The following is a 21,084-nucleotide window of genomic DNA, read 5'->3' on the forward strand; positions in this document are numbered from 1 at the left end:
ATTTTCTTGCAAAAAATGTTTTTTAAAAAAGCCTGTTGGACATGGTGGCTCATGCCTGTAATCCCAGAACTTTGGGAGGCCACAGTGCATGGATTGCTTGAGCTCAGGAGTTTGAGACCAGCCTGGGCAACATGGTGAGACCCTATTCTACTAAAAATGCAAAAAAAAATAATAATAACAGCTAGCGTGGTGGTGTGTGTCTGTGGTCCCAGTTACTCGGGAGTCTGAGGTGGGAGGATTGCTTGAGCCTGCGGTGGGGGGTACTGGGGACGGGGTGCAGAGATGCAGTGAGTCGAAATCACGCCACTGCACTCCAGTCTGGGTGACAGAGTGAGACCCTGTCTCAAAAAAAAAAAAATTAATAAAAAAGCCATTAATCTAAAATTTTCCAAAGCCTAATTATGAACCACTGGAAGGGGAACTTGAGGGCTGGGTGGGTTGTGCTAAGAGTGAGTTATTGCTTACGACTCGGGGAGGGTGAGAGGCGATGGAGCTCATCCTGCATGCGGGGTGGGGGTGGAGAGTGTGTGTGAATGTCTGTCTGTGGGAGTGTGCTTGTGAGTATGTGAGTGTGTGACAATGGTGTCACAAATTGGTGTATACACGTATGTGTGTCTAGTGTGTGTGTGTGTCTGTCTGTCCGCCTATCTTGGGGGTGAAGGGCTTGAACGTATATTCAGTTCCTAGAGATAGACTTATAGAATGGAAATGATTGAGACCTCTGGTCTCTGAAAGTCCTCTTCTGGGTGGATTCTGTCATTGCATTTCCGTGTGCTGCAGTATCCACAAAGTAGAACCTTGTGATGCTCTTGTGTTCCCTTCCAGCCTGCTTTAGGACATTCTGTGCTCATAAGGAAAGTTTGGAGGCTGGGCGTGGTGGCTCACGCCTGTAATCCCAGCACTTTGGGAGGTGAGGCAAGTGCATCACCTGAGCTCAGGAGTTTGAGACCAGCCTTGGCAGCACGGTGAAACCCCATCTCTACTAAAAACAAAAAAATTAGCACGATGTGTTGGCACACCCCTGTAATCCCAGCTACTTGGGAGGCTGAGGCAGAAAAATCGCTTGAACCCTGGAGGCAGAGGTTGCAGTGAGCCAAGATCGAGTCACTGCACTCCAGCTTGGGCGACAAAGCGAGACTCTGCCTCAAAAAAAAAAAAAAAGGTAAAGTTTGGGTTTTTATGAACTAATTTTCAGGCCTCTCGGACAACTAGAATTGAGAATGGAATCCTCTCCATCCAGAAAAACTTCCACACAGCCTGAAAAGAAGAATTTGTTCACTATTTGTCCATGTTTACATTTTGTATGGTATGTCTTGAAGAACAAATGCATTTTGTTTTTTAAAACACACTGTAATGAAGATTTTGGTCCAGCAGAACAGCCCTGGAATATTTCTCACCTCCTTACACACAAGTAGGTTTTTAGGGGAATCAAGAGGTGTGGGCTGGGGTCGGAGCTGAAGGCAGAGTTGGGACAGGGCTGGGGAAGACCACTCAGAACCAGCTCCTTTCCTACAACTCCACATAAAAGTAGAACACCAGCAGCGTGTCTATGCCAGTCACCTGGACAAGGACGGTTCATGGGTGTCTTTGCAGGCCTCTTTAAGGCTCCTTTAAAATGTCTTTGTGATTCACAACTGAAGTACAGATTATCTCTAATTCAAATGCCCATAATCTCAGGTTCAAACTTGCTCTCACCATTTTATTTTATTTTATTTTATTTTATTTTATTTTATTTTATTTTATTTTATTTTGAGACAGGGTGTCATTCTGTTGCCCAGGCTAGAGTGCAGTGGCGTGATCTCAGCTCACTGCAACCTCCACCTCCCAGGCTCGAGTGATCCTCCCACCTCAGCCTCCCTAGTAGCTAGGACTACAGGCGCCCACCACCATGCCCGGCTAATTTTTGTATTTTTAGTAGAGATGGGGTTTCACCAGGTTGGCCAGGCTGGTCTTGAACTCCTGATCTCAGGTGATCTGCCTGTCTCAGCCTCCCAAAGTGCTGGGATTACAGACATAAGCCACTATGCCTGTATGCCAGGCCTGTCCTCACCATTTTAAAAGAAGCCCATACCATTCATTTTATTTCTTGAAACCTAAATGGAGAATGGGAAATGCAAAAAAAAAAAAAAAAAAAACAAAAAAAAAAAAAAACAAAAGAAATTGGTTCGATTTAAACATTTTTATAATTTGTTTCATTTTCAAGGCACAAAGAGTTTATGTCAATCATTTTAATGTCTAAGAATACAAAGTTCGCACTAGTAACATCTGGTAGTCTAATCATTTATCATGCTTAAATGTAACGTTACAAAACTACATTTTAAAATCTGCTCCCTAACCAGACGTGAAACAACGTGGACAAGGGTGACACGTGCTAGACACAACCTCCAAAAACGTATGGTTGACAAAGACAGCCGACTGCTGGGGTAAAACTGCAGCAGTCACAATCGAGGAGAGAAAGAGGCCACTCTATTAAAGACTGTGTTTCTTTTGCTAGACATTTTTCACCTAATCCCAGGATAGTTTCTGTTAATGCATCTTACTCTCTTTCAAACGAATTGCCCCTAGAGCAGGTGTACACATTAAAAATGAGCTTTATAGCATCAAACACATACCACAATCAACTCTACAAGGAGGGTTTTCTGTAAGATGTGTGCGACTGTCTGAGGAACACATTCTGGCTGATAAGGCTCAGCTCCTGTGAGGTCTTGATGAGTATCTAAACAACCTCACATTTTCTCTTCCATGCCTGGGGTTAAGGCCAGCACTCAGCCCACACACAAAGCTGTGATGAGAGGTTGGTTAGGGATGGTGGAGGCAAAGCCACAGATCAGCCAGAAACTCTTTTGAGTCAATAGTTTCTACTTCCTCCCTAGCTGGACCATTTACCAGAACTGCCCAGGACTTGTCACCATGAATTTAATCTCCCTGGATTTTCCCTGCTTAATGTCTAGATGAGACAATGAAGGGCAGAGAAGCATCAATGGCTGTGCTAGCCCCACACGATACCACCAGCACTGAGGGACTACAGAGTTGGGTCTCAGAGAGAGCCACCAGGAGAAGGAACCAAGGTGTGCTTGGTTCACGTTTCAGGGCAGGGAGGTTCTCCAAGTTGCAGCAGCTATTAAGAGTCCTGCTGAAGGCACAGTCTCCAAGAGAGGGGAGGGAGCAAGGACAGGAAGCTGGAACCAGAGGCACCGATAAGCACCCTCCTCCTTGCCTTTCCTGGAAGCAGAGGCAGTGGCATCCTGGAGGCAGAAATGAGGCAGAGTGGGGTGACCCAGGGCTTCCGGTTCCTGCTGGTCCTTGCGTGCGCATCTGTGGGCTCCACAATTCCCCACTCCTTAAAATCTAACCTCAAGCATCTTCTCTGGCACTGCAGTGCCCAATCTTTTTGTATGGTGTAAGTCCTCTGTGTACGATCATCCAGGCATTACCAAGAGGTCCCCTCACCAGTGCTTTAAAATAAAATAACGCAATACCATATATGAATGAAATTGTGTGTGTGTGTGTGTGTGTGTGTGTGTATGTGAGAGAGAGAGAGAGACAGAGAGAGAGACAGAGAGAGAGAGAGAGCAAGCAAGGCACTGAAGACTTGGAAAATGTTCTCCAGTAAGTTTTCAGTAATTAAGTGGAGTAAAATTTTAGGTGATTTTTTAAATGTCCTTCTTTACACCCTCTGATATTGCTTTAAAATATCAAGGCTGGTGTGTCTCACTTTGTAATTACAAAGCAGTATTTTCATTCTGAAGAAAATTAAACTAATGTTTTAGAGAAGAAAAACAGGCTCTCAATGATTTAAAAAACTCTCAGAGACCAGTTTTTTAAAAATTGAAGGAATTGAACGCAAACCTAATTTGTTTTCAAACTTAAAGTGACAAACACATGCCCTAAATATCATAGATTCCAATGTCAGTGAATATCACAGATATAAATTAACATAAACTGGACAATTGGTGTGTCTAGCAACAGATACTGGTATATTCAGATACACAAGGGAGTTGACAATTTACAAGGCCGCGTATCATTTGGGGTTGAGCGGATCCCACTACGGGTGTTATTTTGTGAAGGACTTATTTGGGGGAAATGCATAGAACACACTCTTTTCGTATCCTCGCTCACTCAACTGAGAAATAAGACAGAAAACAGCCCAGCTTCATTTCATTCTTTTTGCAGCATCTGAATATGCGTGTTCAATCTCTTGATCAGCTGGACACGTATTTGTGAACTCATCTCTAGCATAAGCATTATTCAAGTATCTCCAGATGCCAGTCATTTCAGAAGGAAATTCAAAATCTCTGTACTTCTTGGCCACAATCTGAAAATGAAGAGAAAAATGATCAGTAAAGGGAAAACTTGCTAAGGTAGGCTCCCAAGTCAGACAGTCTATTCTTTTGAGGCATGTAATACATTTTTTCCCAGCTCCCCATGTCATCCTATAGTCATCCGGGCTACCCACCATGGCGTCTTGACTTGCATAGGGCCATCTTGGGTGTGGGGAGGGCTATAAAGGTCCTGGACCCACTACAGTGGCTGCACATAGTTCTGCCCACCAATTTGTCAAAGACTGGCCTTGGGATCCGCTGGCACGAGTATGCTCTGGACTCTGGTGGATTTCTCCTTGTGTTGCCTGTTATTTCTTTCTATATGTTGTGCTACTGTGTTATTTGGTGCTATGTGAATAAAGATGCATGGTGGATCTGCCGTTTAAATGATGCCCTCTCTTCTTCCTACTTGCTGAACCTCACTTCCTCCAGTCCCAAACATCTGTGCCTGTTATTCCTCCTGAATGCCATCATGCTGCCACTAAGAGCATCATTTGATCCTGGGGCCTGCCTGTGTGGAGGAGAGATTCATGAACAAAGCAGATGCAAATACCTACCCTCGTGGGGACAGTGGGTGTAAGGAAAAAGCAGTTGAGAGACAGCACCATGAGGAACACAGTGGTGTGAGATGCTTCCTCTAGCAAGAGGAGTACAGTTGGGGAATTACTCACAAAGATGTGCAGAACACTGGGGACTGTACCAGTTTGCTAGGGTTGCCATAACAAAGTAACACATGCTGGGAGGCTTAGAACAAGAGAAGTTTACTGATTCCTAGTTCTGGGGGCCAGAAGTCCAAGATCAGGGTATCAGCAGGGTCATGCATCCTCTGAAGGCATTAGGGAAGGCTCTCTCTCCACTTCTGGCAGTGCCTTGGCTGTGCAAGCATAACTCCATCTTCACACAGCCTTCTCCCTGTGTCTCTGTTTCCAAATTTCCCCAGTTTGCAAGGATACAGGCCATCCTGGATTAGGTCCATCTCACTCCAATATGACTTTATTTTAACGAATTACATCTGCAAAGACCCTATTTTTAAATAAGGTCACATTCTGAGCTACTGGGGGTTAGGATCTCAACACAAGAATTGGGAGGAGGGCACAATTCAACCTGAAATGGAGACCCAGAGCCACAAAGGCCAGTTGGGCTTCACTGCCTCCCGTCCCACTGGTTCCCAGGATGTCTGCATGATGTAGGCATGGGGTTAACGAGAAGATCTTTGGGACTTACTGCGCAGACTTTGGAGGCCAGCAGTCATTGATGGAATGTGACAGCAAAGAAGGACCATATAATTTTCAAAGAGCCTCCTAAATTGTTTGACACCTCTTCCTTGAATGCCAACTTCTTGATGCTCACGTTAAGAAGTCCGTTTTTCTTTTGTTTGTATGTACCTGGTTTTTCTTTGCCCATCTTTTTATTTTAACTTTCCTGAGTACATTGTTTAAGGCCATGTCTATGAACGTGACACTGAACTTGGTTTTCTGTCTTTTTTCTGTATGCATGTGTGTGTCCCCCTTTCTGGTCATTTAAAAGGTTTATGGTCATGTTAATTCTCCAGTGGTTTCCTATGTAACTTTAAATATATAGGAATTCTGTATTTTTTGATTTATCGAGTTTTGTTTTTTTTTTGAGACAGTCTCACTCTATCACCCAGGCTGGAGTACAGTGGAGGATCTTGGCTCACTGGAACCTCCACCTCCCAGGTTCAAGCGATTCTCCTGCCTCAGCCTCCCGAGTAGCTGGGATTACAGGCTTGCACCACCATACCTAGCTAATTTTTGTCTTTTTAGTAGAGACAGGGTTTCACCATTTTGCCCAGGCTGATCTCGAACTCCTGGCCTCAAGTGATCCACCCGCCTCAGCCACCCAAAGTGCTGGAATTACAGGTGTGAGCCACTGTGCCTGGCCTTGATTTACTAATTTTAGATGCTGCCTGTTAACTCCTGATGATGACTAATGGGGGAATTTACGTATCTATGCTTCTTTCCATTTCTTCTCTCTTATCCTCCTTCCAATGGTGGTAACGACGTAGTTTATTATCTTCTGACTCTATTCTGTCCATATTAATTCCCACTGCTGTTTGGTCTTAGGACTAGTTTCAGATTTAAAGGGGTTCTCTGTTTAGGGCCTGTTGTTTTATTTCACACACCTTCTCTGTTTCTGGATTCTTACTTTGATTATGATTTTATTATTTCATCATAGAACAATTTTATGTTTTTTAAAAAAGAGACCAGAGATCTAGGTGAAAACGGTAATTGCCTAGATATAAAATTCTTACCTCACACATCATTTTCTTTAATTCTCTGTAGATGTTAAACCACAATTTTCTGATTTTTAATGGGTTCATGAAGACATCTGGGGCCAGTCTGAATTTCTCCCGTTTCAGTGGCTTTACTCTATTTCATTACTTTTATTATTATTACTGTTGTTGTTATTACAGTATTATTATTGTCTAGGTGCCAAAAAGGGTTGTTTTTTATTCTCAAAGCTCAGTAATGTATCAAGTGTGTCTCAGTGTATTGATCTTTCTGGGGGCAATGTTTAACATGGCATGTCATTTAAACTAAAGATTCAGGTCATCCTTTAGTTGAAAGTAATTTCCCCATTGAACATTCTCTCTCTCTTTTTTTTTTTTTTCCTTTCCTTTTCCTTTTCTGTTCTCTTGTTCCTGGTCAGGTATATCTGGGATCTCTCTAATCACCTTTTTCGCTCTTCCCCATTTGATTTTAGATGATTTTCTCAGGCTTGTCTTCCAAATCACTGACAGCAAGGCTACAAACACATTCCACATACCACAACCAACTCTACAAGATGTGTGTGAATGTCAGAGGAAATCAATTTCAGCAATGTCTTCGTCTGTGTCTTACTACTTCTAACAGGACTTTTATTTCTGCAGTTCTTTTATTTGTCTTTACTTTTCTTCTTGAGCTCTTCCAGCCTGATTTCCATCCCCTTTGTGATAATATATTTTTGAATATCTTGTGTCTTGTCTTTGAGATTTTTCTCAAAAAACCCATATTCTCTTTCATTTCTTTGAGGCCGTAGAAAAATGTCTGTATGAAACGTTCTTTAATGTGCTGGAGGAGCAGTTCTTGAACATATATGTATTTCCCATCTGCCTTTTTTCTGTTTTTGTTTCTTGCCTTTATCATTCCTCCCCCCACCCCCTCCTTTTCAATCAACTCTGCCTACACCAAGGTCTCACTGGCATTCTCTCTGGTATTGGCCATCTTTGAATGAGGCAGACCTACTGGACCTATCATTTGCTTAAAAGCAGTGGGGAGGGCAAAGGGAGGGAGACAGGGCAGGTGGCCAACCAACTGGAATATGTGCTCCCAAGCACCTTGTCACCAACCACTGCTCTGCCCCAGAGAGACACATTAGAGTTGGGGTTAGGGTTAGGGTTAGGGCATCCTCCACTCTGAGGCTCACAGATTAGGCAGAAAGCCACTATGGCTAAAAACGAAGTTTGGGCAATTCATAGTCTCTCTCTTGACTGGTTGGGGCCTAGATTCTTTTTTCTGCTCAGCAGTCACAATGCAAAATGCCACTTCCCTCCTTTCCTCCCTCTTTACTTCCCCTCCAGATTGTTCCTCTGGATTAGGTGCTGGGTCACAGCCTAGAAAGATGGCATCTCTGTGTGGCTCCTCCTTCAATTCCGCCTCCTTAGAGATCTCAGCTCAACAACGGTCTCTATAGGGAAGTTCCCCGATTCCCTCCTGGCCCGCCTCATGCTCTAGGCCTCAAGCAAAGAAGTGTGAGTTGGGCATTTCAGGACTGTGTTCTTTACCTTTTGAGAAATCTGAACTTTGCTAAAGATACGGAGAAACATGTAACGGTTCTGTGGCTCCTCCCACTGAAAGACGCTTCCTACTCTTTCAGTCGGTGATCTGTCATCCCTTTGTAGTTTTACAAAAGATGAAGCTAATACCCTGTTTTTATATTGTTTTTGCTGGGTTTCTGGCAGGGGAATAAATTATAAATCCCTTCACACTCTCATCTTTTACCATAATTCCCTTAGATTGATTCTCATTTCCTTTCAGAAGTACTCCATCCTGGAAGATCATTAAGCTATTGGGTATTGTGAGTGCTAAATGGCTTTGTAGATTTTGCTGCTGGGTCTTATAGTGGAGCCGTGAACTGCAATCTCACTCTAAAGCTTACCCTTTCTACTGAAATTTAAAATCGTCTTTTCTCATGGGAGCTAAACAAGGGGCCACGAATGCTCTGTGGCTGGGATATTTCTCCCCCTCTTCCTCAACTTTCATGTATTTCTGCAATGTTACGCAGGTCACAGTAGGGACTAAAAAGCATTTACCAAAAGGGACTCAATCAAAACACAACTACATAAATATCCTGTTAGAAGGCAGCTCCCAAATTTAGCAGGTTTTGAGAGGTGGAGATGCTTTCATTAAATTTTGTATGTCCGTGGACTGGCAAAGCTATTGAAAAGACATCTGCCTAAGGGATCAGCAACCTCCTGAAGGCCTGCATTTCAAGTCAGCATCCTCAAGCACAAAAAGGAAGGGAGAAGAAGGGAGCAACAGGGCCAGCACTGAGAAGGGAAGAGGATAGAAAGAAGAAATGCAGGAAGACAAAGGCAAAAGAATGAAGCAGAGTCACCAGGGGTGGCCGGGAGCCCACAGGAGCCTCAGCACCATAGACTGTGTGAAGCTAACATGTAATTTATTTATTATTTATAATTTTCTTGACAGAATCTTGCTCTGTTGCCCAGGCTGGAGTGAGTGCTCACTGCAACCTCCGCCTCCTGCGTTCAAGTAATTCTCATGCCTCAGCCTCCCGAATGCATGGGACTTCAGGCGCACACCACCACACCTGGTTAATTTTTTTTATTTTTTGTAGAGATGGAGTTTTGCCATGTTGGCCAGGCTGGTCTCAAACTCCTGGCCTCAAGTGATCTGCCCATCTTGGCCTCCCAAAGTGCTGGGATTACAGGCATGAGCCACTGCACCTGGCCACTAACTTGTAATTTCTAAATGCTAACTAAATGTGTTATTAGAACAAACAGTCCATGACTTATTTTTCCCGGTGTTTCTCCCATCTCCCATACACTGATACCAACCACCTGGCTCTGGCCCTGGCAGGATTTTAATCATAAAAATGCCCCAGAGCCAGGCATGGGCTTCTTCCTGAGGTATCTGGAGGTGCTAAGGGCCAAGGACGTAGCAATCTCATCACAGCAATCACATCCAACTCCTGTAAGTGATAGTGCAGCTGGGAGCGCTGCTGTGCTGAGAAACAGCAACAGCTGAGTCCGAGTGTGGGGCTATCCGCTTGGAGCTCCAGGGGTCACTCTTGGAAGCTCTGATTTACTAGCGCAGGCAGTGGATTGGGGACTTACATTTCTTTGGGGGGGGGGGGTTTGTTTGTTTGTTTGTTTTTTTGAGACGGAGTCTTGCTCTGTCACCCAGGCTGGAGTTCAGTGGCGCCATCTTGGCTCACCGCAATGTCTGCCTCCCAGATTCAAGTGATTCTCCTGCCTCAGCCCCCCAGGTAGCTGGGAGTACAGGTACCCGCCACCACACCTGGCTAATTTTTTGTATTCTTAGTAGAGGTGGAATTTCACTATGTTAGCCAGGATGGTCTTGATCTCCTGACCTTGTCATCCACCCGCCTCAGCCTCCCAAAGTGCTGGGATTACAGGCGTGAGCCGCCACGCCGGGCCTGGGGACTCACATTTCTAAAAAGCTCCCCAGACAGTTTGTATGCCTACTAACGTTGGAGAACCACTGGTCTGGGAAGTCTTTAAGCCCTAATAATACATGACTCATGGCTCTTAAATCATGTTCAGCTACTATATGGGAAGCCAGGGCACCAAATATTGCAGAGACTCAGCTGAAAGCTGCCAGCTGTTCCCTGGATGTTGAGGGTCAGTTTTTTAAAAATAAATAAATAATTAATAACCTAATTGTTTTTAGAGACGGGGTCCCGCTCTGTCACCCAGGCCGGAGTGCAGTGCCACCTCCTTAACTCGCTGCAGCCTTAAGTTCCTGGGCTCAAGTGATCCTCCGTTCTCAGCCTCCCATGTAGCTGGGACTACAGGCACACACCACCATGCCCGGCTAATTTTTGTTTTATTTTTTGTATAGATGGGGTCTTGCTATGTTGCCCAGGCTAGTCTTGAATTCCTGGCCTCAAGCAATCCTCCCACCTCAGCCTCCCAAATCATTGAGATTACAGGCATGAGCCACTGCACCTGGCCAAGGGTGACTGTTAAGAGCTAACAGGACACTCCTCTGTCATCTCTAGAAAGGGCCATGTGGGGAGCCCTACAATCACCAACAGTTGACTGAGTTCACATTTGAATAGCCCCAGATTCCACACGCCTCATCTCCAATTCTCAATTGCTAATGCCAGGTATAATCTATGAAATTCCTCAGGCTCTTTTCACATAACCTCTCTGTGAGTCAGGCTGAGAGAGAAGCAGAAGGTGGGGCCAGGTTCCCAGGCACTTCCCAAGAACACCCGAAGCCCATCTTCTGTGTGTGTGAAAGCTGGGGCTTGGCTGCCTGGAACAGAACTAGTGTTTTTAATCCCAGTGTCCACATTTCAGACTGGCCCAAACACAAGTAAAAACAAAATAAAACAAAGCCCCGTTCATGTACTCAGCACACGTGTCAGGAGGGAAGATGAACCTTAATAATATGGAGCTTGGGTAAGAGGTTGCAGTCAGCCAGCGTCAGCTCGTCCCCATCCAGAAACTTCCTTCCAGAAACAGTGACATCCTCGGTGCTGTAGGCATCTATTTCATCAGGCAGAGGGCTATTTAAGTAATTATCCAGCTTCCTCAGGGCCTTCAGCAGGTTCTTTTCATAAACTAAAACAGAAAGGCAAGAAATCACAAAGAGAGGTCTTGCAAGTGCGTGTTACTTTTCACCAGCTGTGATGGAGTTTGCTTCCCTTCCTCGCTGACACGTGGCCAGCCAGCAATGGGTGCTGGGAAGGCAAGAGGTGGATGTAGAATATCTGAATAAAGGGCTCACTCCTCCCTGGAAAATCACACTGCTGTCTACACAATATTGCTACTTCTAGAAGTGATTTATTTATTCAAAAATACTTATGGAAAGCCTGTGGGGAGACATGGACTGGCAGAAACATCATTGAACACGATTCCCACGGTGTGTCCGGAACACCTGGGTGATGACTATTTTCCCTAAAAATGTCGTTTTCTGAGTTCCCAGCCTCAAAAGAAGCATTCCATCTCTTGAAGCCCATGCGCAGATTCAAAGTTGGAGGCACTTTTTCTGTAGCTCCAGACTCACTTCTCTACCCACTGGGAAATAGATGGGAATGCCCCAGGAGCTTATGAGCCGCCATGCTAAGGCTCGAGTCTCTGTTGAAACGGAAAACAAGAGGACGGGAGGTACTCACTCTCGTTTGCATCCTTCTTCGTGTTTTTTATAAACGCTGAGAATTTGGCAAACACGTCGTTTCCTGCGGAATTAGATTCGGGATGTTGGGTCCCCAGCTTGGGATACCTTGAAAAGTTCAAAATTGGAGAATCACAGACAAGCAATGTTTTAGTTAAGATAATATTATACAATGGAGAAAAACAGCTTTCTCTGGGTATAAAAATGAAAAGCTTTCCTTCAACGTTTTCCTGACCCTTTTCCTCTCAAAGGTTGGGAAGTAACACCATCTAGGACAATGGCACTGGACGGAGAGGTTTGGATTGTTGTTGTGTCCTGGCAGTGGCCAGTCCTGGGACACAGGACCCCACCTGGCCTTGTTGGTCTCAGGTCCCTCCCTAGTAAAACGAAGGGGATGGAGTAGAAATAGGTCCCCTGAGGTCCAAAAATCCATGATACTTCTTCCTGACACATACTCCATAGCTTCCAGCAGGGTGTCTAGGATACAGCCAACCACCCACCCTGGACCCATCTCCTCCCACTTCCAGCCATCAAACCCTGATTGCCAAGCTGCAGGTGCAGCACAATGAAACCCAGGCCCCCGAACTCTAATCTGGTTACACCAGGGGTATGATTAAGGAAGTGAGCACCGTGGGCTGCAGAAAACCACACACACACACTGCCCAGAGCTTTAGAATTGACTACTAGTGGGGGAAAGTGACAATCAAGTTACGAACACTGGTTTTCTGAGGCCTACCTCGGGGGGGCTAATTTCTCCTCTAAGAACTCCTCGATCTTATTCACATCCGTCTTGACTTCACCATCAAAAGTCATAAAAGGAGGGTTTGTTCCGGGAGCCAGGTTCTGCAGGTCTGCGGGTTTCCTAGGTGGGAGGAAACAGCAGTGTTTATGGGCCGCTGCGAGAATCTGGACTCATTTCCAGGGCTTAGCCGTGTCCTCAACAGTTTAAGAGAAGCAGCTCTTGAGAACTGCAAAGTAGATGGTGGGTTTACGAAAATGTCTTGCTGGCAATGAAAGTAAAGGCATTCGTTAACAAATGATGGGCTTGTTGATGTGCCCCTTTGTGAATACGGAGCATAAAGGGGCACATCCACAAACGGAGGTGAAAAAGTTAACTCTCCCCAGGGTTACCAGCCAGGGATGGTGCTCAGACAGGCTTGGGAGCGTCATAGATGACCAGCAACTGGGGGAGCAGGTTCTTCATGGCACCCCCAGCTCCTACTCCTTCCTGACTCCAGCCCAGCCGACCCTGTCATGACTGCTTGGCCCACACGTGGGCCTCAGTTCAGACTCTGACTGAGGATGGACAAGCTCATGCAGCACCGTGGGCCTCAGGTCTGTGTGTGTGTGTGTGTGCAGGGAACTAGGTACAGTTATTTCAGTAAGGCAGATGCCTTGTCTTACCTTTTCAGGTCCACTGTGGTCACATTAAATATAACGCCTTTCAGCCAGAGAATCATAAAGAGACGCTGAGAAAACGGGCAATTTCCGATACTCTCACCATCATAACCAGCCTACAAGTGGAGAAGGAGATTTCTACCTGAGCCAGTCTCACAATTATAAATGCCGACACCACAACATGCACGTGCAGAATCATTGCAGGTTGATATGAATGGTCATGACACTGTGAATATCCTCCTGAGGCCATTTTACCAGCCTCAACGTGGAGTTGGCGGTGGATGTAGGGGATGGGGGAGAGAACACCACACACACACACACACACACACACGCACATGCACATGCACATGTATGCACTGCACTGAGCATTTTCTTTCTTCCTTCCCCACCACCTCACCACTGCCTGCCACGCTGGGCCTCTGAGCAGCAGCTCACAGATGGAAGGAACAGCAATGGGAACTCCCTTTATCACCAAAGGTGAAAAAGAAAGACACGCCCTTTCCCTCCCTCTATCTCTCGATCCTCTCCAAGGATCAAATATTCTTAGCAGCTTTGGTATAATAGCTAAAACCTGGAAACAACCCAGATACTATCAAGAGTGGAATACCTGTGTCAGTTTAGTATTTCCATGCCTTGAGATACTACACCACAATGGAAAAGAACTAGCTATTATACAAACAGCAGTGTGGGTGCATCTCACACACACAATATTGAGAGAAAGACACCAGACTCAAAGCGTCCTGCATGATTCAGGGTAGGTAAAGGGCAAACTTGTCTATGATGGTGGAAGTCAGAACAGCAGATGTCCCTGGAAGATACTATTGTCTCGGAAGGACAGAAGAAAGCCTTCTGGGTGGTGGCAATGTTGTTCTATGTCTTGATCTGCATGGTGGCTAAACGGGTGTATTTGAGTGATAAAAGTCTTAAGGTTTGGGTACTTTACTGAATATAAGTGATATGGTTTGTATATTTGTCCCAGCCCTAATGTCATGTTGAATTGTAATCCCCATTATTGGAGGTGGGGCCTGGTGGGAGGTGATTGGGTCAGGGGGTGGATTTCTCATGAATGGTTTAGCACCATCCCCTTGCTGCTCCCCTTTCGATAGTGAGTGATTTCTTGCAAGACTGACAAGATTGAGCTGTTGAAAAGTATGTGGCACTTCCCTCTCTCTTGCTCCTGCTCTGGCCATGTGACGTGCCTGCTCCCCCTTTGCCCTCCTCCATGACTGTGAGCTTTGTGAGGCTGCCCCAGAAGCTGAGCAGATGCCAGCACCATGCTTCCTATAAAGCCTGCAGCATTTGAGCCAACTCAGCCTCTTTTCTTTATAAATTACCCACTCTCAGGTATTTCTTTATAGCAATGCGAGAACAGCCTAAAGCAATAAGTTTTACCTAAATACAAAAGAAAAGAATGCTAAAATAGTAATTTAAAAAATATACAGAGTTCGATTCAGTGGGTACTGTTGCATGGGGCCCAGGAATGTGAATTTTTAACATGTTCCTCCAAAGTGATATGATGCCAGTGGTCGGAAACCATGCTGTGAGAAGTTCAGCCTTAGTCCAATCTTGGGCAAGAGACAAGGCTGGGGCCACCAGCATTATTGTCAATGTGTAAGACAAAACGATGTGAACCCCCAATTGGATGATCCATTGATAAGACGACTTGCAGGGCTTTCCAGGTGATAAATACAGCTCCATAAACACAGAGTTAATAGGTGACCTTACTGCATATGAAGGGGCACCAATAGACCCAGATTACGGAATTCAGAGTCCCTAAGCTCTGAGCCTGTGCGTCACACCCTCTCCCACTCTCCCTTCCCCAAGCCAGCATTAATTTCCTCTCCGTCTATTAGAGGGGAGGGTCTGAGAATCTCCCCAGGTGTCTTGAAGTTGCTGGGAGCCTGAAGCGTGGAAGGTGGACAGTTATGACACATACATCCAAGTGGTCACAACAACTCCCTGCAGATGGGCTCTGAAAAGCATCCCCTCGTCCACCTGAGGCTGTTCCCCACCTTGGGGTCCCACCACCCTATGGCCATTTCGAAGGCCACCCCCATCTCCTCCTCACTCCGTGTTCTGGAGCAAGGGGAAGTGCAGAGCTGAGTTAGAGAAAACTCCCAGTGGCTGATGACCTGGGAACCCTCTTAAACCGTGGAACTTTCTTAACTACTGCAGGTCTGAGCACAGTCAAGCCAAGCAAAGGCGGAGCGGGGAGAAGAAAGTGCAAGGACACATGTTTTGGCCAGTCCTGACTTGCTTTGCCGCTTGTAAACCTCTTAATTTTATAGTAGTTACACGAAGCACAGCAAAGTCTAAAATAAGTTCTGCGAAGTGGGGCAACTGTGTTCGTTTTTTCTCCCGTCTCTCTAACCTTTGGAATCCTCTTATAACTCACTGTGTATGTGGCAAATCTCTCCCGAGTGTGTGGGTCCCGTTCCAGTGAGGGGCATCTTGTTCAAGCGCCCCTCGACAAAGCTCTGCCTCTGGAATGGGCCCTTCTTGCGGTGGCCTCTTTCCACCGTGGCATCTGCAGAATAAGTATATTGCACGGGGCTCTCCGCCTGCTCGGTCTCTGGTCTCAAACTCAAGTTAGTGATTTCCCTTGAAATTGTTTTTCTTGCTATTTCCTGAACCCCTGGCAGCTACTTTTTTAGGGGGAATAAAGCCGGTAGGAGCAATAAATTTTTCAAAAAATAAAAACTGCCTTAGTCATCCAACTCGGTAAAAACTTAAACTTCTTAACAGGCCCCTTCTCGGATCTGCCACTGGGACAGAACATCTGGCCAGAAAAAGGATGGGACAATATCTGTTCAGCCACCGCTTAAGACACGGAAGAAAGTTGCAATTATACATTTCCCCCTTTGTGGACTTAAAACCGAATTGTCCCGACCCAGCATGGCTAGTGAACCGAAGGCTGTTAGGCATTTTAGAATTAGCCAGCAGCGGTGACTGCCAATAAAACAGAATTTACATATCCAGTGTTGCCTCATCGCAAATTGCTCTAAAAAATTCCTTTCTGTCTCAGTCTGTTGTAAATGAGGGGGTTACGGGAACGTGGTGGGAGTGACTGGGATGCCTTGCTGCCTAATTTTATTACTTTAATGTGCTTCAGTGCCTGGATGTGCCAGCAAAAATAAAGGCGAAGATACGCCATCTCCATTGCCCATTATTGAGCAATAATGGGAGAGGATGGCCTTGGTCATATTCATTAGCCAGACAAGATGACGGGATAAAGACATATATTCCGAGGGAATAACTGACACTGTCGCCATAATTGGGACATTTTATCATACACAGTTTTCATTTTCCCCCAGTGCTGATAATTCTCTCAGGCTAAGTGCACTCTGGCCTAAAATTTCTCAGCAGGATTCTCAGCTTATGAAGGAAATTTTTGTACATATACATTTCTGATTAAATCAAATCAAGCAGTTTGAGAACATAGAGTGTCTTTTGTTTCCAGCGAAGACTTAGGTGCTTGGATAACCCAGAATTGCATGTTTGCCTTTCAAATTCAACTTTGTTGAGTTCCTCCAAAGGTAATTCTCGAAAGAAAGAAACGGTGCCTGCAATGCCTCTGATGCCACATTCTGGAAAACTCTGTTGGCCCGGGATACCAGCCTCAGCATCTGAGAACTTGGGGGCTCTGCTGGGTCCTGGCCTTGCGAACCTCCCTGTCTCAGGGCTCCCCACCAAGGTCCGAGTTGTGCGGGTCCAAATGGCACCACAAGGTCACCAGTTCCTCCTCACCACACGCCCTCTCTAAATTACAGACTCTCCTGCTGGCTCCTTTCATACTTACTCTACCCAAATTTAGATAAAAGGCCTTTTTCTTAATTCCCTCTTTTTGTTCAGGCAAATGACCTCTCCAGTGGTCTGGAGTTACATGTACAGGGCACCACCCACACAGCCACCTTCCACTAGACAGCTCCCTGCCCCACTGCTGCCTTCAAAGGACCAAACACCTGGCATCCTGGCGCAGACCTGACGGGGCGATGACTCCCCAAGACATTCTTGGCTGCTCCTCAACACCCCACACTCTCCTTCTCACCAGAGCAGGCCACCCCCTACCACCTTCTTGATTCTACCATCTTTCTAGGAAATTCTGTGTGGGCTTACATGGTAAACATGTTCCATCAAGTAAGCACTTTTCTCTACTCTGCCCAAACACAATGAAAAAAATTTGGAGGTGGTGGAGAGAAGATAAAGGGACCACAAAGCGGTAATATTTTACTTGGTTATTTTCTGATAACTGGCTTTCAACCAAGGAGGCAGGACATGCATCCTGTGTGCAGGGAAGGATGCCAGTCCCTGCAGAAAACCAGGAGAAAGACGTGGCATCTGGTGGAGGGATCTGGGAGCAAGCAGCTGATTTGGATCCATTGCAGGATGTGGAGAGTGAGTGAGTGATAATGGGCCGCTCCGTTCCAGCTTGCCAGGGGGCCTTCAGGCTGAATAAAAACAGTAGGTGACCAGAGGAGGCCAGAGTCAGAGACGGAGTGAGGTGTGGGAGGCCAGAGAGTCGTCCTCAGAGGGGAACAAAGGGGCCAGAAGACCCAGCCAGGGCTCTCTCTGTCGGCAGCTGAACCGAACTGATGAAAAGCCAGAGAGAAAGAGTTAAGGCAGATCAGACGGGAGGTGACTCCCTCCTCCCAGTCCCACCCACACACTTCCCTGAATCCCTTCCCGGCCCTTTGCTGGATGCCCAGTGGCCTCACACGCTTTGGACACTGGCAGTCAAACATGCACTTCGTGGCCAAGCAGGAAGATCTTGGCCTTCAAGCCACACAGCCAGCCATCCCCACCTCCCCTGTGCCTGCCCTGCCCATGGAGGCTGGGTGTCAGTCCCTGAAGCACAGGAAATTTCACTGCATGTACAACTGACGCTAGGGGGTTGACGTGCGGGGTTGATGAACACCCCTCGTGGAATGTGTGAGTTGTAAACTCAACCCAGGAGGGCCTGAGGGATATTACTGTCAGCATCTGGCATGTGCAATGGCGGGTGCTTGTGAAAGAGACACGCGGGAGCCCTGGCTGCTCGCCACGCCCCCAGCCTGCGCCCCCACACCCCTGCATGGAGGCCTGATATTTGGATCAAGACAGGACCCAGAGATTGTCCCGTCCCCTGCAGACGGTCCTGGGACACGGGCAGCGTTCAGCCCTATTGGGTCTTCTATTGCTTCCACGAGGAAAAGGTGGGGGAGCTGGGGTCTCTCTGCCCCTTTCTATGAGGGTTTCTGGAGTCAACAGCCCCCCATCTTCGGTCATCAGAGGGTTCCTAGTGCACAGGAAACGCTCACAAAATGACGGGGGCCTGAATCCAGTGGCTCCCATGTGCCTGGGGCCGGGTCCCCCATAGAAAGTGCCTCACAGCTCCTCCCTGCTCATTCTTTCCTGGGCCAAAGTCCATGAACTTTTTCCCTTCCAGAAGTTCACAAATACTCACTACTAAGAGATCACCCACTGAGAGTCACATCTATGGGAGGAGGAGAAGAGGAGGTGGGAGAGAAAGTGAGACGGCCCGAGTCACCGGCAGCAAGTCCGCCAGGCTGCCTTCTGTGCCCAGCCCCCAGTCTGATGGTTTTAACTTAAAATGCAATATTTAAATTGATCTGAGACTTCTTGATTTTGAATAGTTCTGTAAATTAAAAAAAAATTATGAGTCTCTGCATTTGCCTGATGAGTTGAAATTTCCCTTTTCAGGCAACATCAGGTTTCTCCAAGGCAACATGGTGGACGGGAATGGGTGCTGGCGTTGGAGCCAGGGAGAGCTGTGTGAACCTTGGCCCTCTACTTACTAATTGTGTGGCCTCGGGCGATTCAGTTGTTCTCCCTGAGCCTCAGTTTCTCCCTTTTAAAAAAAAACAGGGATACATGCACCTACATTGTGCAAGATCTGCGTGCGATACACTGGAATCCCTGGGCACCCAATAAAGGTAGCTATTATTGTCATTATCATCATCAACATCATCATCACTACTCTTCCAAACCTGAACACACCAGAGCAGACAATTATGGAGTGCAGGGTGCCTTTTAACGAGCCTCAACTAGTGAGATTTTTATGCCAAATTGTGCAGTCCTTGAAGAACCACTGATTTTTTTTTCTCCTAAAAAGTAACACATCCTATACCTAATCCAAGTGAAAATTAAAAACTTAAGTCCCTTTCTAAATTGCAAAGCAAACAGATCCTCAGCCAGGAGACAAAAAGGCAAAAATCCCTGGCCAGGCATTCGTGTCTGGGAGCCAGACAAACCTCTTGTAAAAGGTCCAGAGAAGGGCGCACCTGGACGGCTGGGCACACCTTGACCCGTGGCGGAGGTGGCAAGCTCCCAGAGAACTGCTTCCTTTTCCAGAAATGACACCACAGCCCTCCCTGGCGGTGAAGGGGCTCACACCGCAGCCCTCCCTAGCTGTGAAGAGGCTCACACCGCAGTCCTCTGTAGCGGTGAAAAGGCTAAGGTTCTTTCTGACTTTTGGGGTTGGTGCTGAGAAAGCCTCAGCAATGGGCGGCTGACTTTTTTCTACCACCCACTCAAAGAGAGGGAATTCCATGGAATGGGAGGAGAACACAGCCATTCCCCATCACAGCTTGAAGTTCAACACCATGGGAATGCAGAAGCACGTGAAGAAGGGTTATAATGATACAGGAGTTAAAAAGAAATTATTTAGGCAGATACTGAGGTAAGAAAGTCCTCACTAAGGTTTCCCTTTCAATAAAAAGCAGCCTCCAAATAATTTCCTTTATTCTTTTCTTTCTTTTTTTTTTTTTTTTTTTTTTTTTTTTTGAGACGGAGTCTCGCTCTGTCGCCCAGGCTGGAGTGCAGTGGCGCGATCTTGGCTCACTACAAACTCCGCCTCCCGGGTTCGCCCCATTCTCCTACCTCAGCCTCGGGAGTAGCTGGGACCACAGGCGCCCGGCACCACGCACGGCTAATTTTTTGTATTTTTAGTAGAGACGGGGTTTCACCGTGTTAGCCAGGATGGTCTCAATCTCCTGACCTCGTGATCCGCCCTCCTCGGCCAAATCATTTCTTTTCTAACAAAAAGCAGCCTATAAAATCGAGCTGCAAACATGGATAAGCAAGCGGGAAGCTTGCACGGGTGAATGCCGGCAGCTGTGACAACAGGCAAAGGCCACCAGGGGGCCAGGCATGTTCAACATGGCGGCTCCATCTTCCCTTTGCTTTATCAACCACGTGTACAGTAAAGGAACAGGCAACGTGGCTCCAGCCGGCTTAAAAAAAGATTAGGGTGGGGTGGTAGCCAGCTTCTTCCTGCGCTATGTAAACATCATGCCCGGTCCTACCAATCTTTGGGCTCTATTTAAATCAAACAACCACCTCCTCAAGCCAGTCTATAAAACCCCATGCACTTCACCACAGGAACAGAAGACCCACTGGGGCACCCCTGTCTCTCTGCAGGAGGGAGAGCTATTCTTTTTTCTCTTTCTTTTGCCTGTTAAACCTCCGTTCTTAACCTCACTTCACCTGTGTCTGTGTCCTTGATTTCCTTGGCACGAGGCAACGAACCTCTAGTACTACCCCAGGCGAACGATGCTGCTTCAATAACAAGATGCAGGAGGAACAAACTAGCTCATTCCTTGGCAGAACAGGAATTAAAGAGAATATCCTCCAAAAAGCAACAATTTCTAAGGTGACTTTAAAAACAGATAATAGGCCAGGTGTGGTGGCTCACACCTGTAATCTCAGCACTTTGGGGAGGCCGAGGTGGGCAGATTGCTTGAGCTCAAGTTCAAGACCACCCTGGGCAACATGGTGAAACCCTGTCTCTACCAAAAATTAAAAAAAAAAAAAATAGCCGGGTATGGTGGCATGCGCCTGTAGTCCCAGCTCCCTGTGAGGCTGAGGTGGGAGAATCGCTTGAGCCCAGGAGGTCGAAGCTACAGTGAGCTGAGATTTCCCCACTGCACTCCAGCCTGAGTGTCAGAGGGAAACCCCGTCTCAAAAACAAAACAAAACAA

The 21,084-nt window shown here is 46.5% G+C and overlaps 1 protein-coding gene across 3 annotated transcripts in view; it reads right to left on the bottom strand.

The window, feature by feature from the left end:
* Nucleotides 1-2,160: 2,160 nt before the first annotated feature.
* CLIC6 (chloride intracellular channel 6) overlaps nt 2,161-21,084 on the bottom strand; it is a 48,635-nt gene continuing 29,711 nt past the window's right edge. For 2 of the 3 annotated variants that reach the window (XM_055279610.2, XM_055279611.2), the window contains exons 2-6: nt 13,112-13,221; nt 12,444-12,569; nt 11,709-11,815; nt 10,973-11,154; nt 2,161-4,315 (exon numbers count right to left, since the gene is read on the bottom strand). In XM_055279610.2, coding sequence (XP_055135585.2) covers nt 4,154-4,315; nt 10,973-11,154; nt 11,709-11,815; nt 12,444-12,569; nt 13,112-13,221 — 687 coding nt within the window. In that variant the 3' untranslated portion in view covers nt 2,161-4,153. Of the gene's footprint in view, nt 4,316-10,972; nt 11,155-11,708; nt 11,816-12,443; nt 12,570-13,111; nt 13,222-14,443; nt 14,498-21,084 lie in introns of all 3 variants that reach the window. The other variant, XM_055279609.2, reaches the window with a different exon arrangement.

This window comes from Symphalangus syndactylus, chromosome 5 (assembly GCF_028878055.3).
Source record: "Symphalangus syndactylus isolate Jambi chromosome 5, NHGRI_mSymSyn1-v2.1_pri, whole genome shotgun sequence".
NCBI classification, from domain to species: Eukaryota; Metazoa; Chordata; class Mammalia; order Primates; family Hylobatidae; genus Symphalangus; species Symphalangus syndactylus.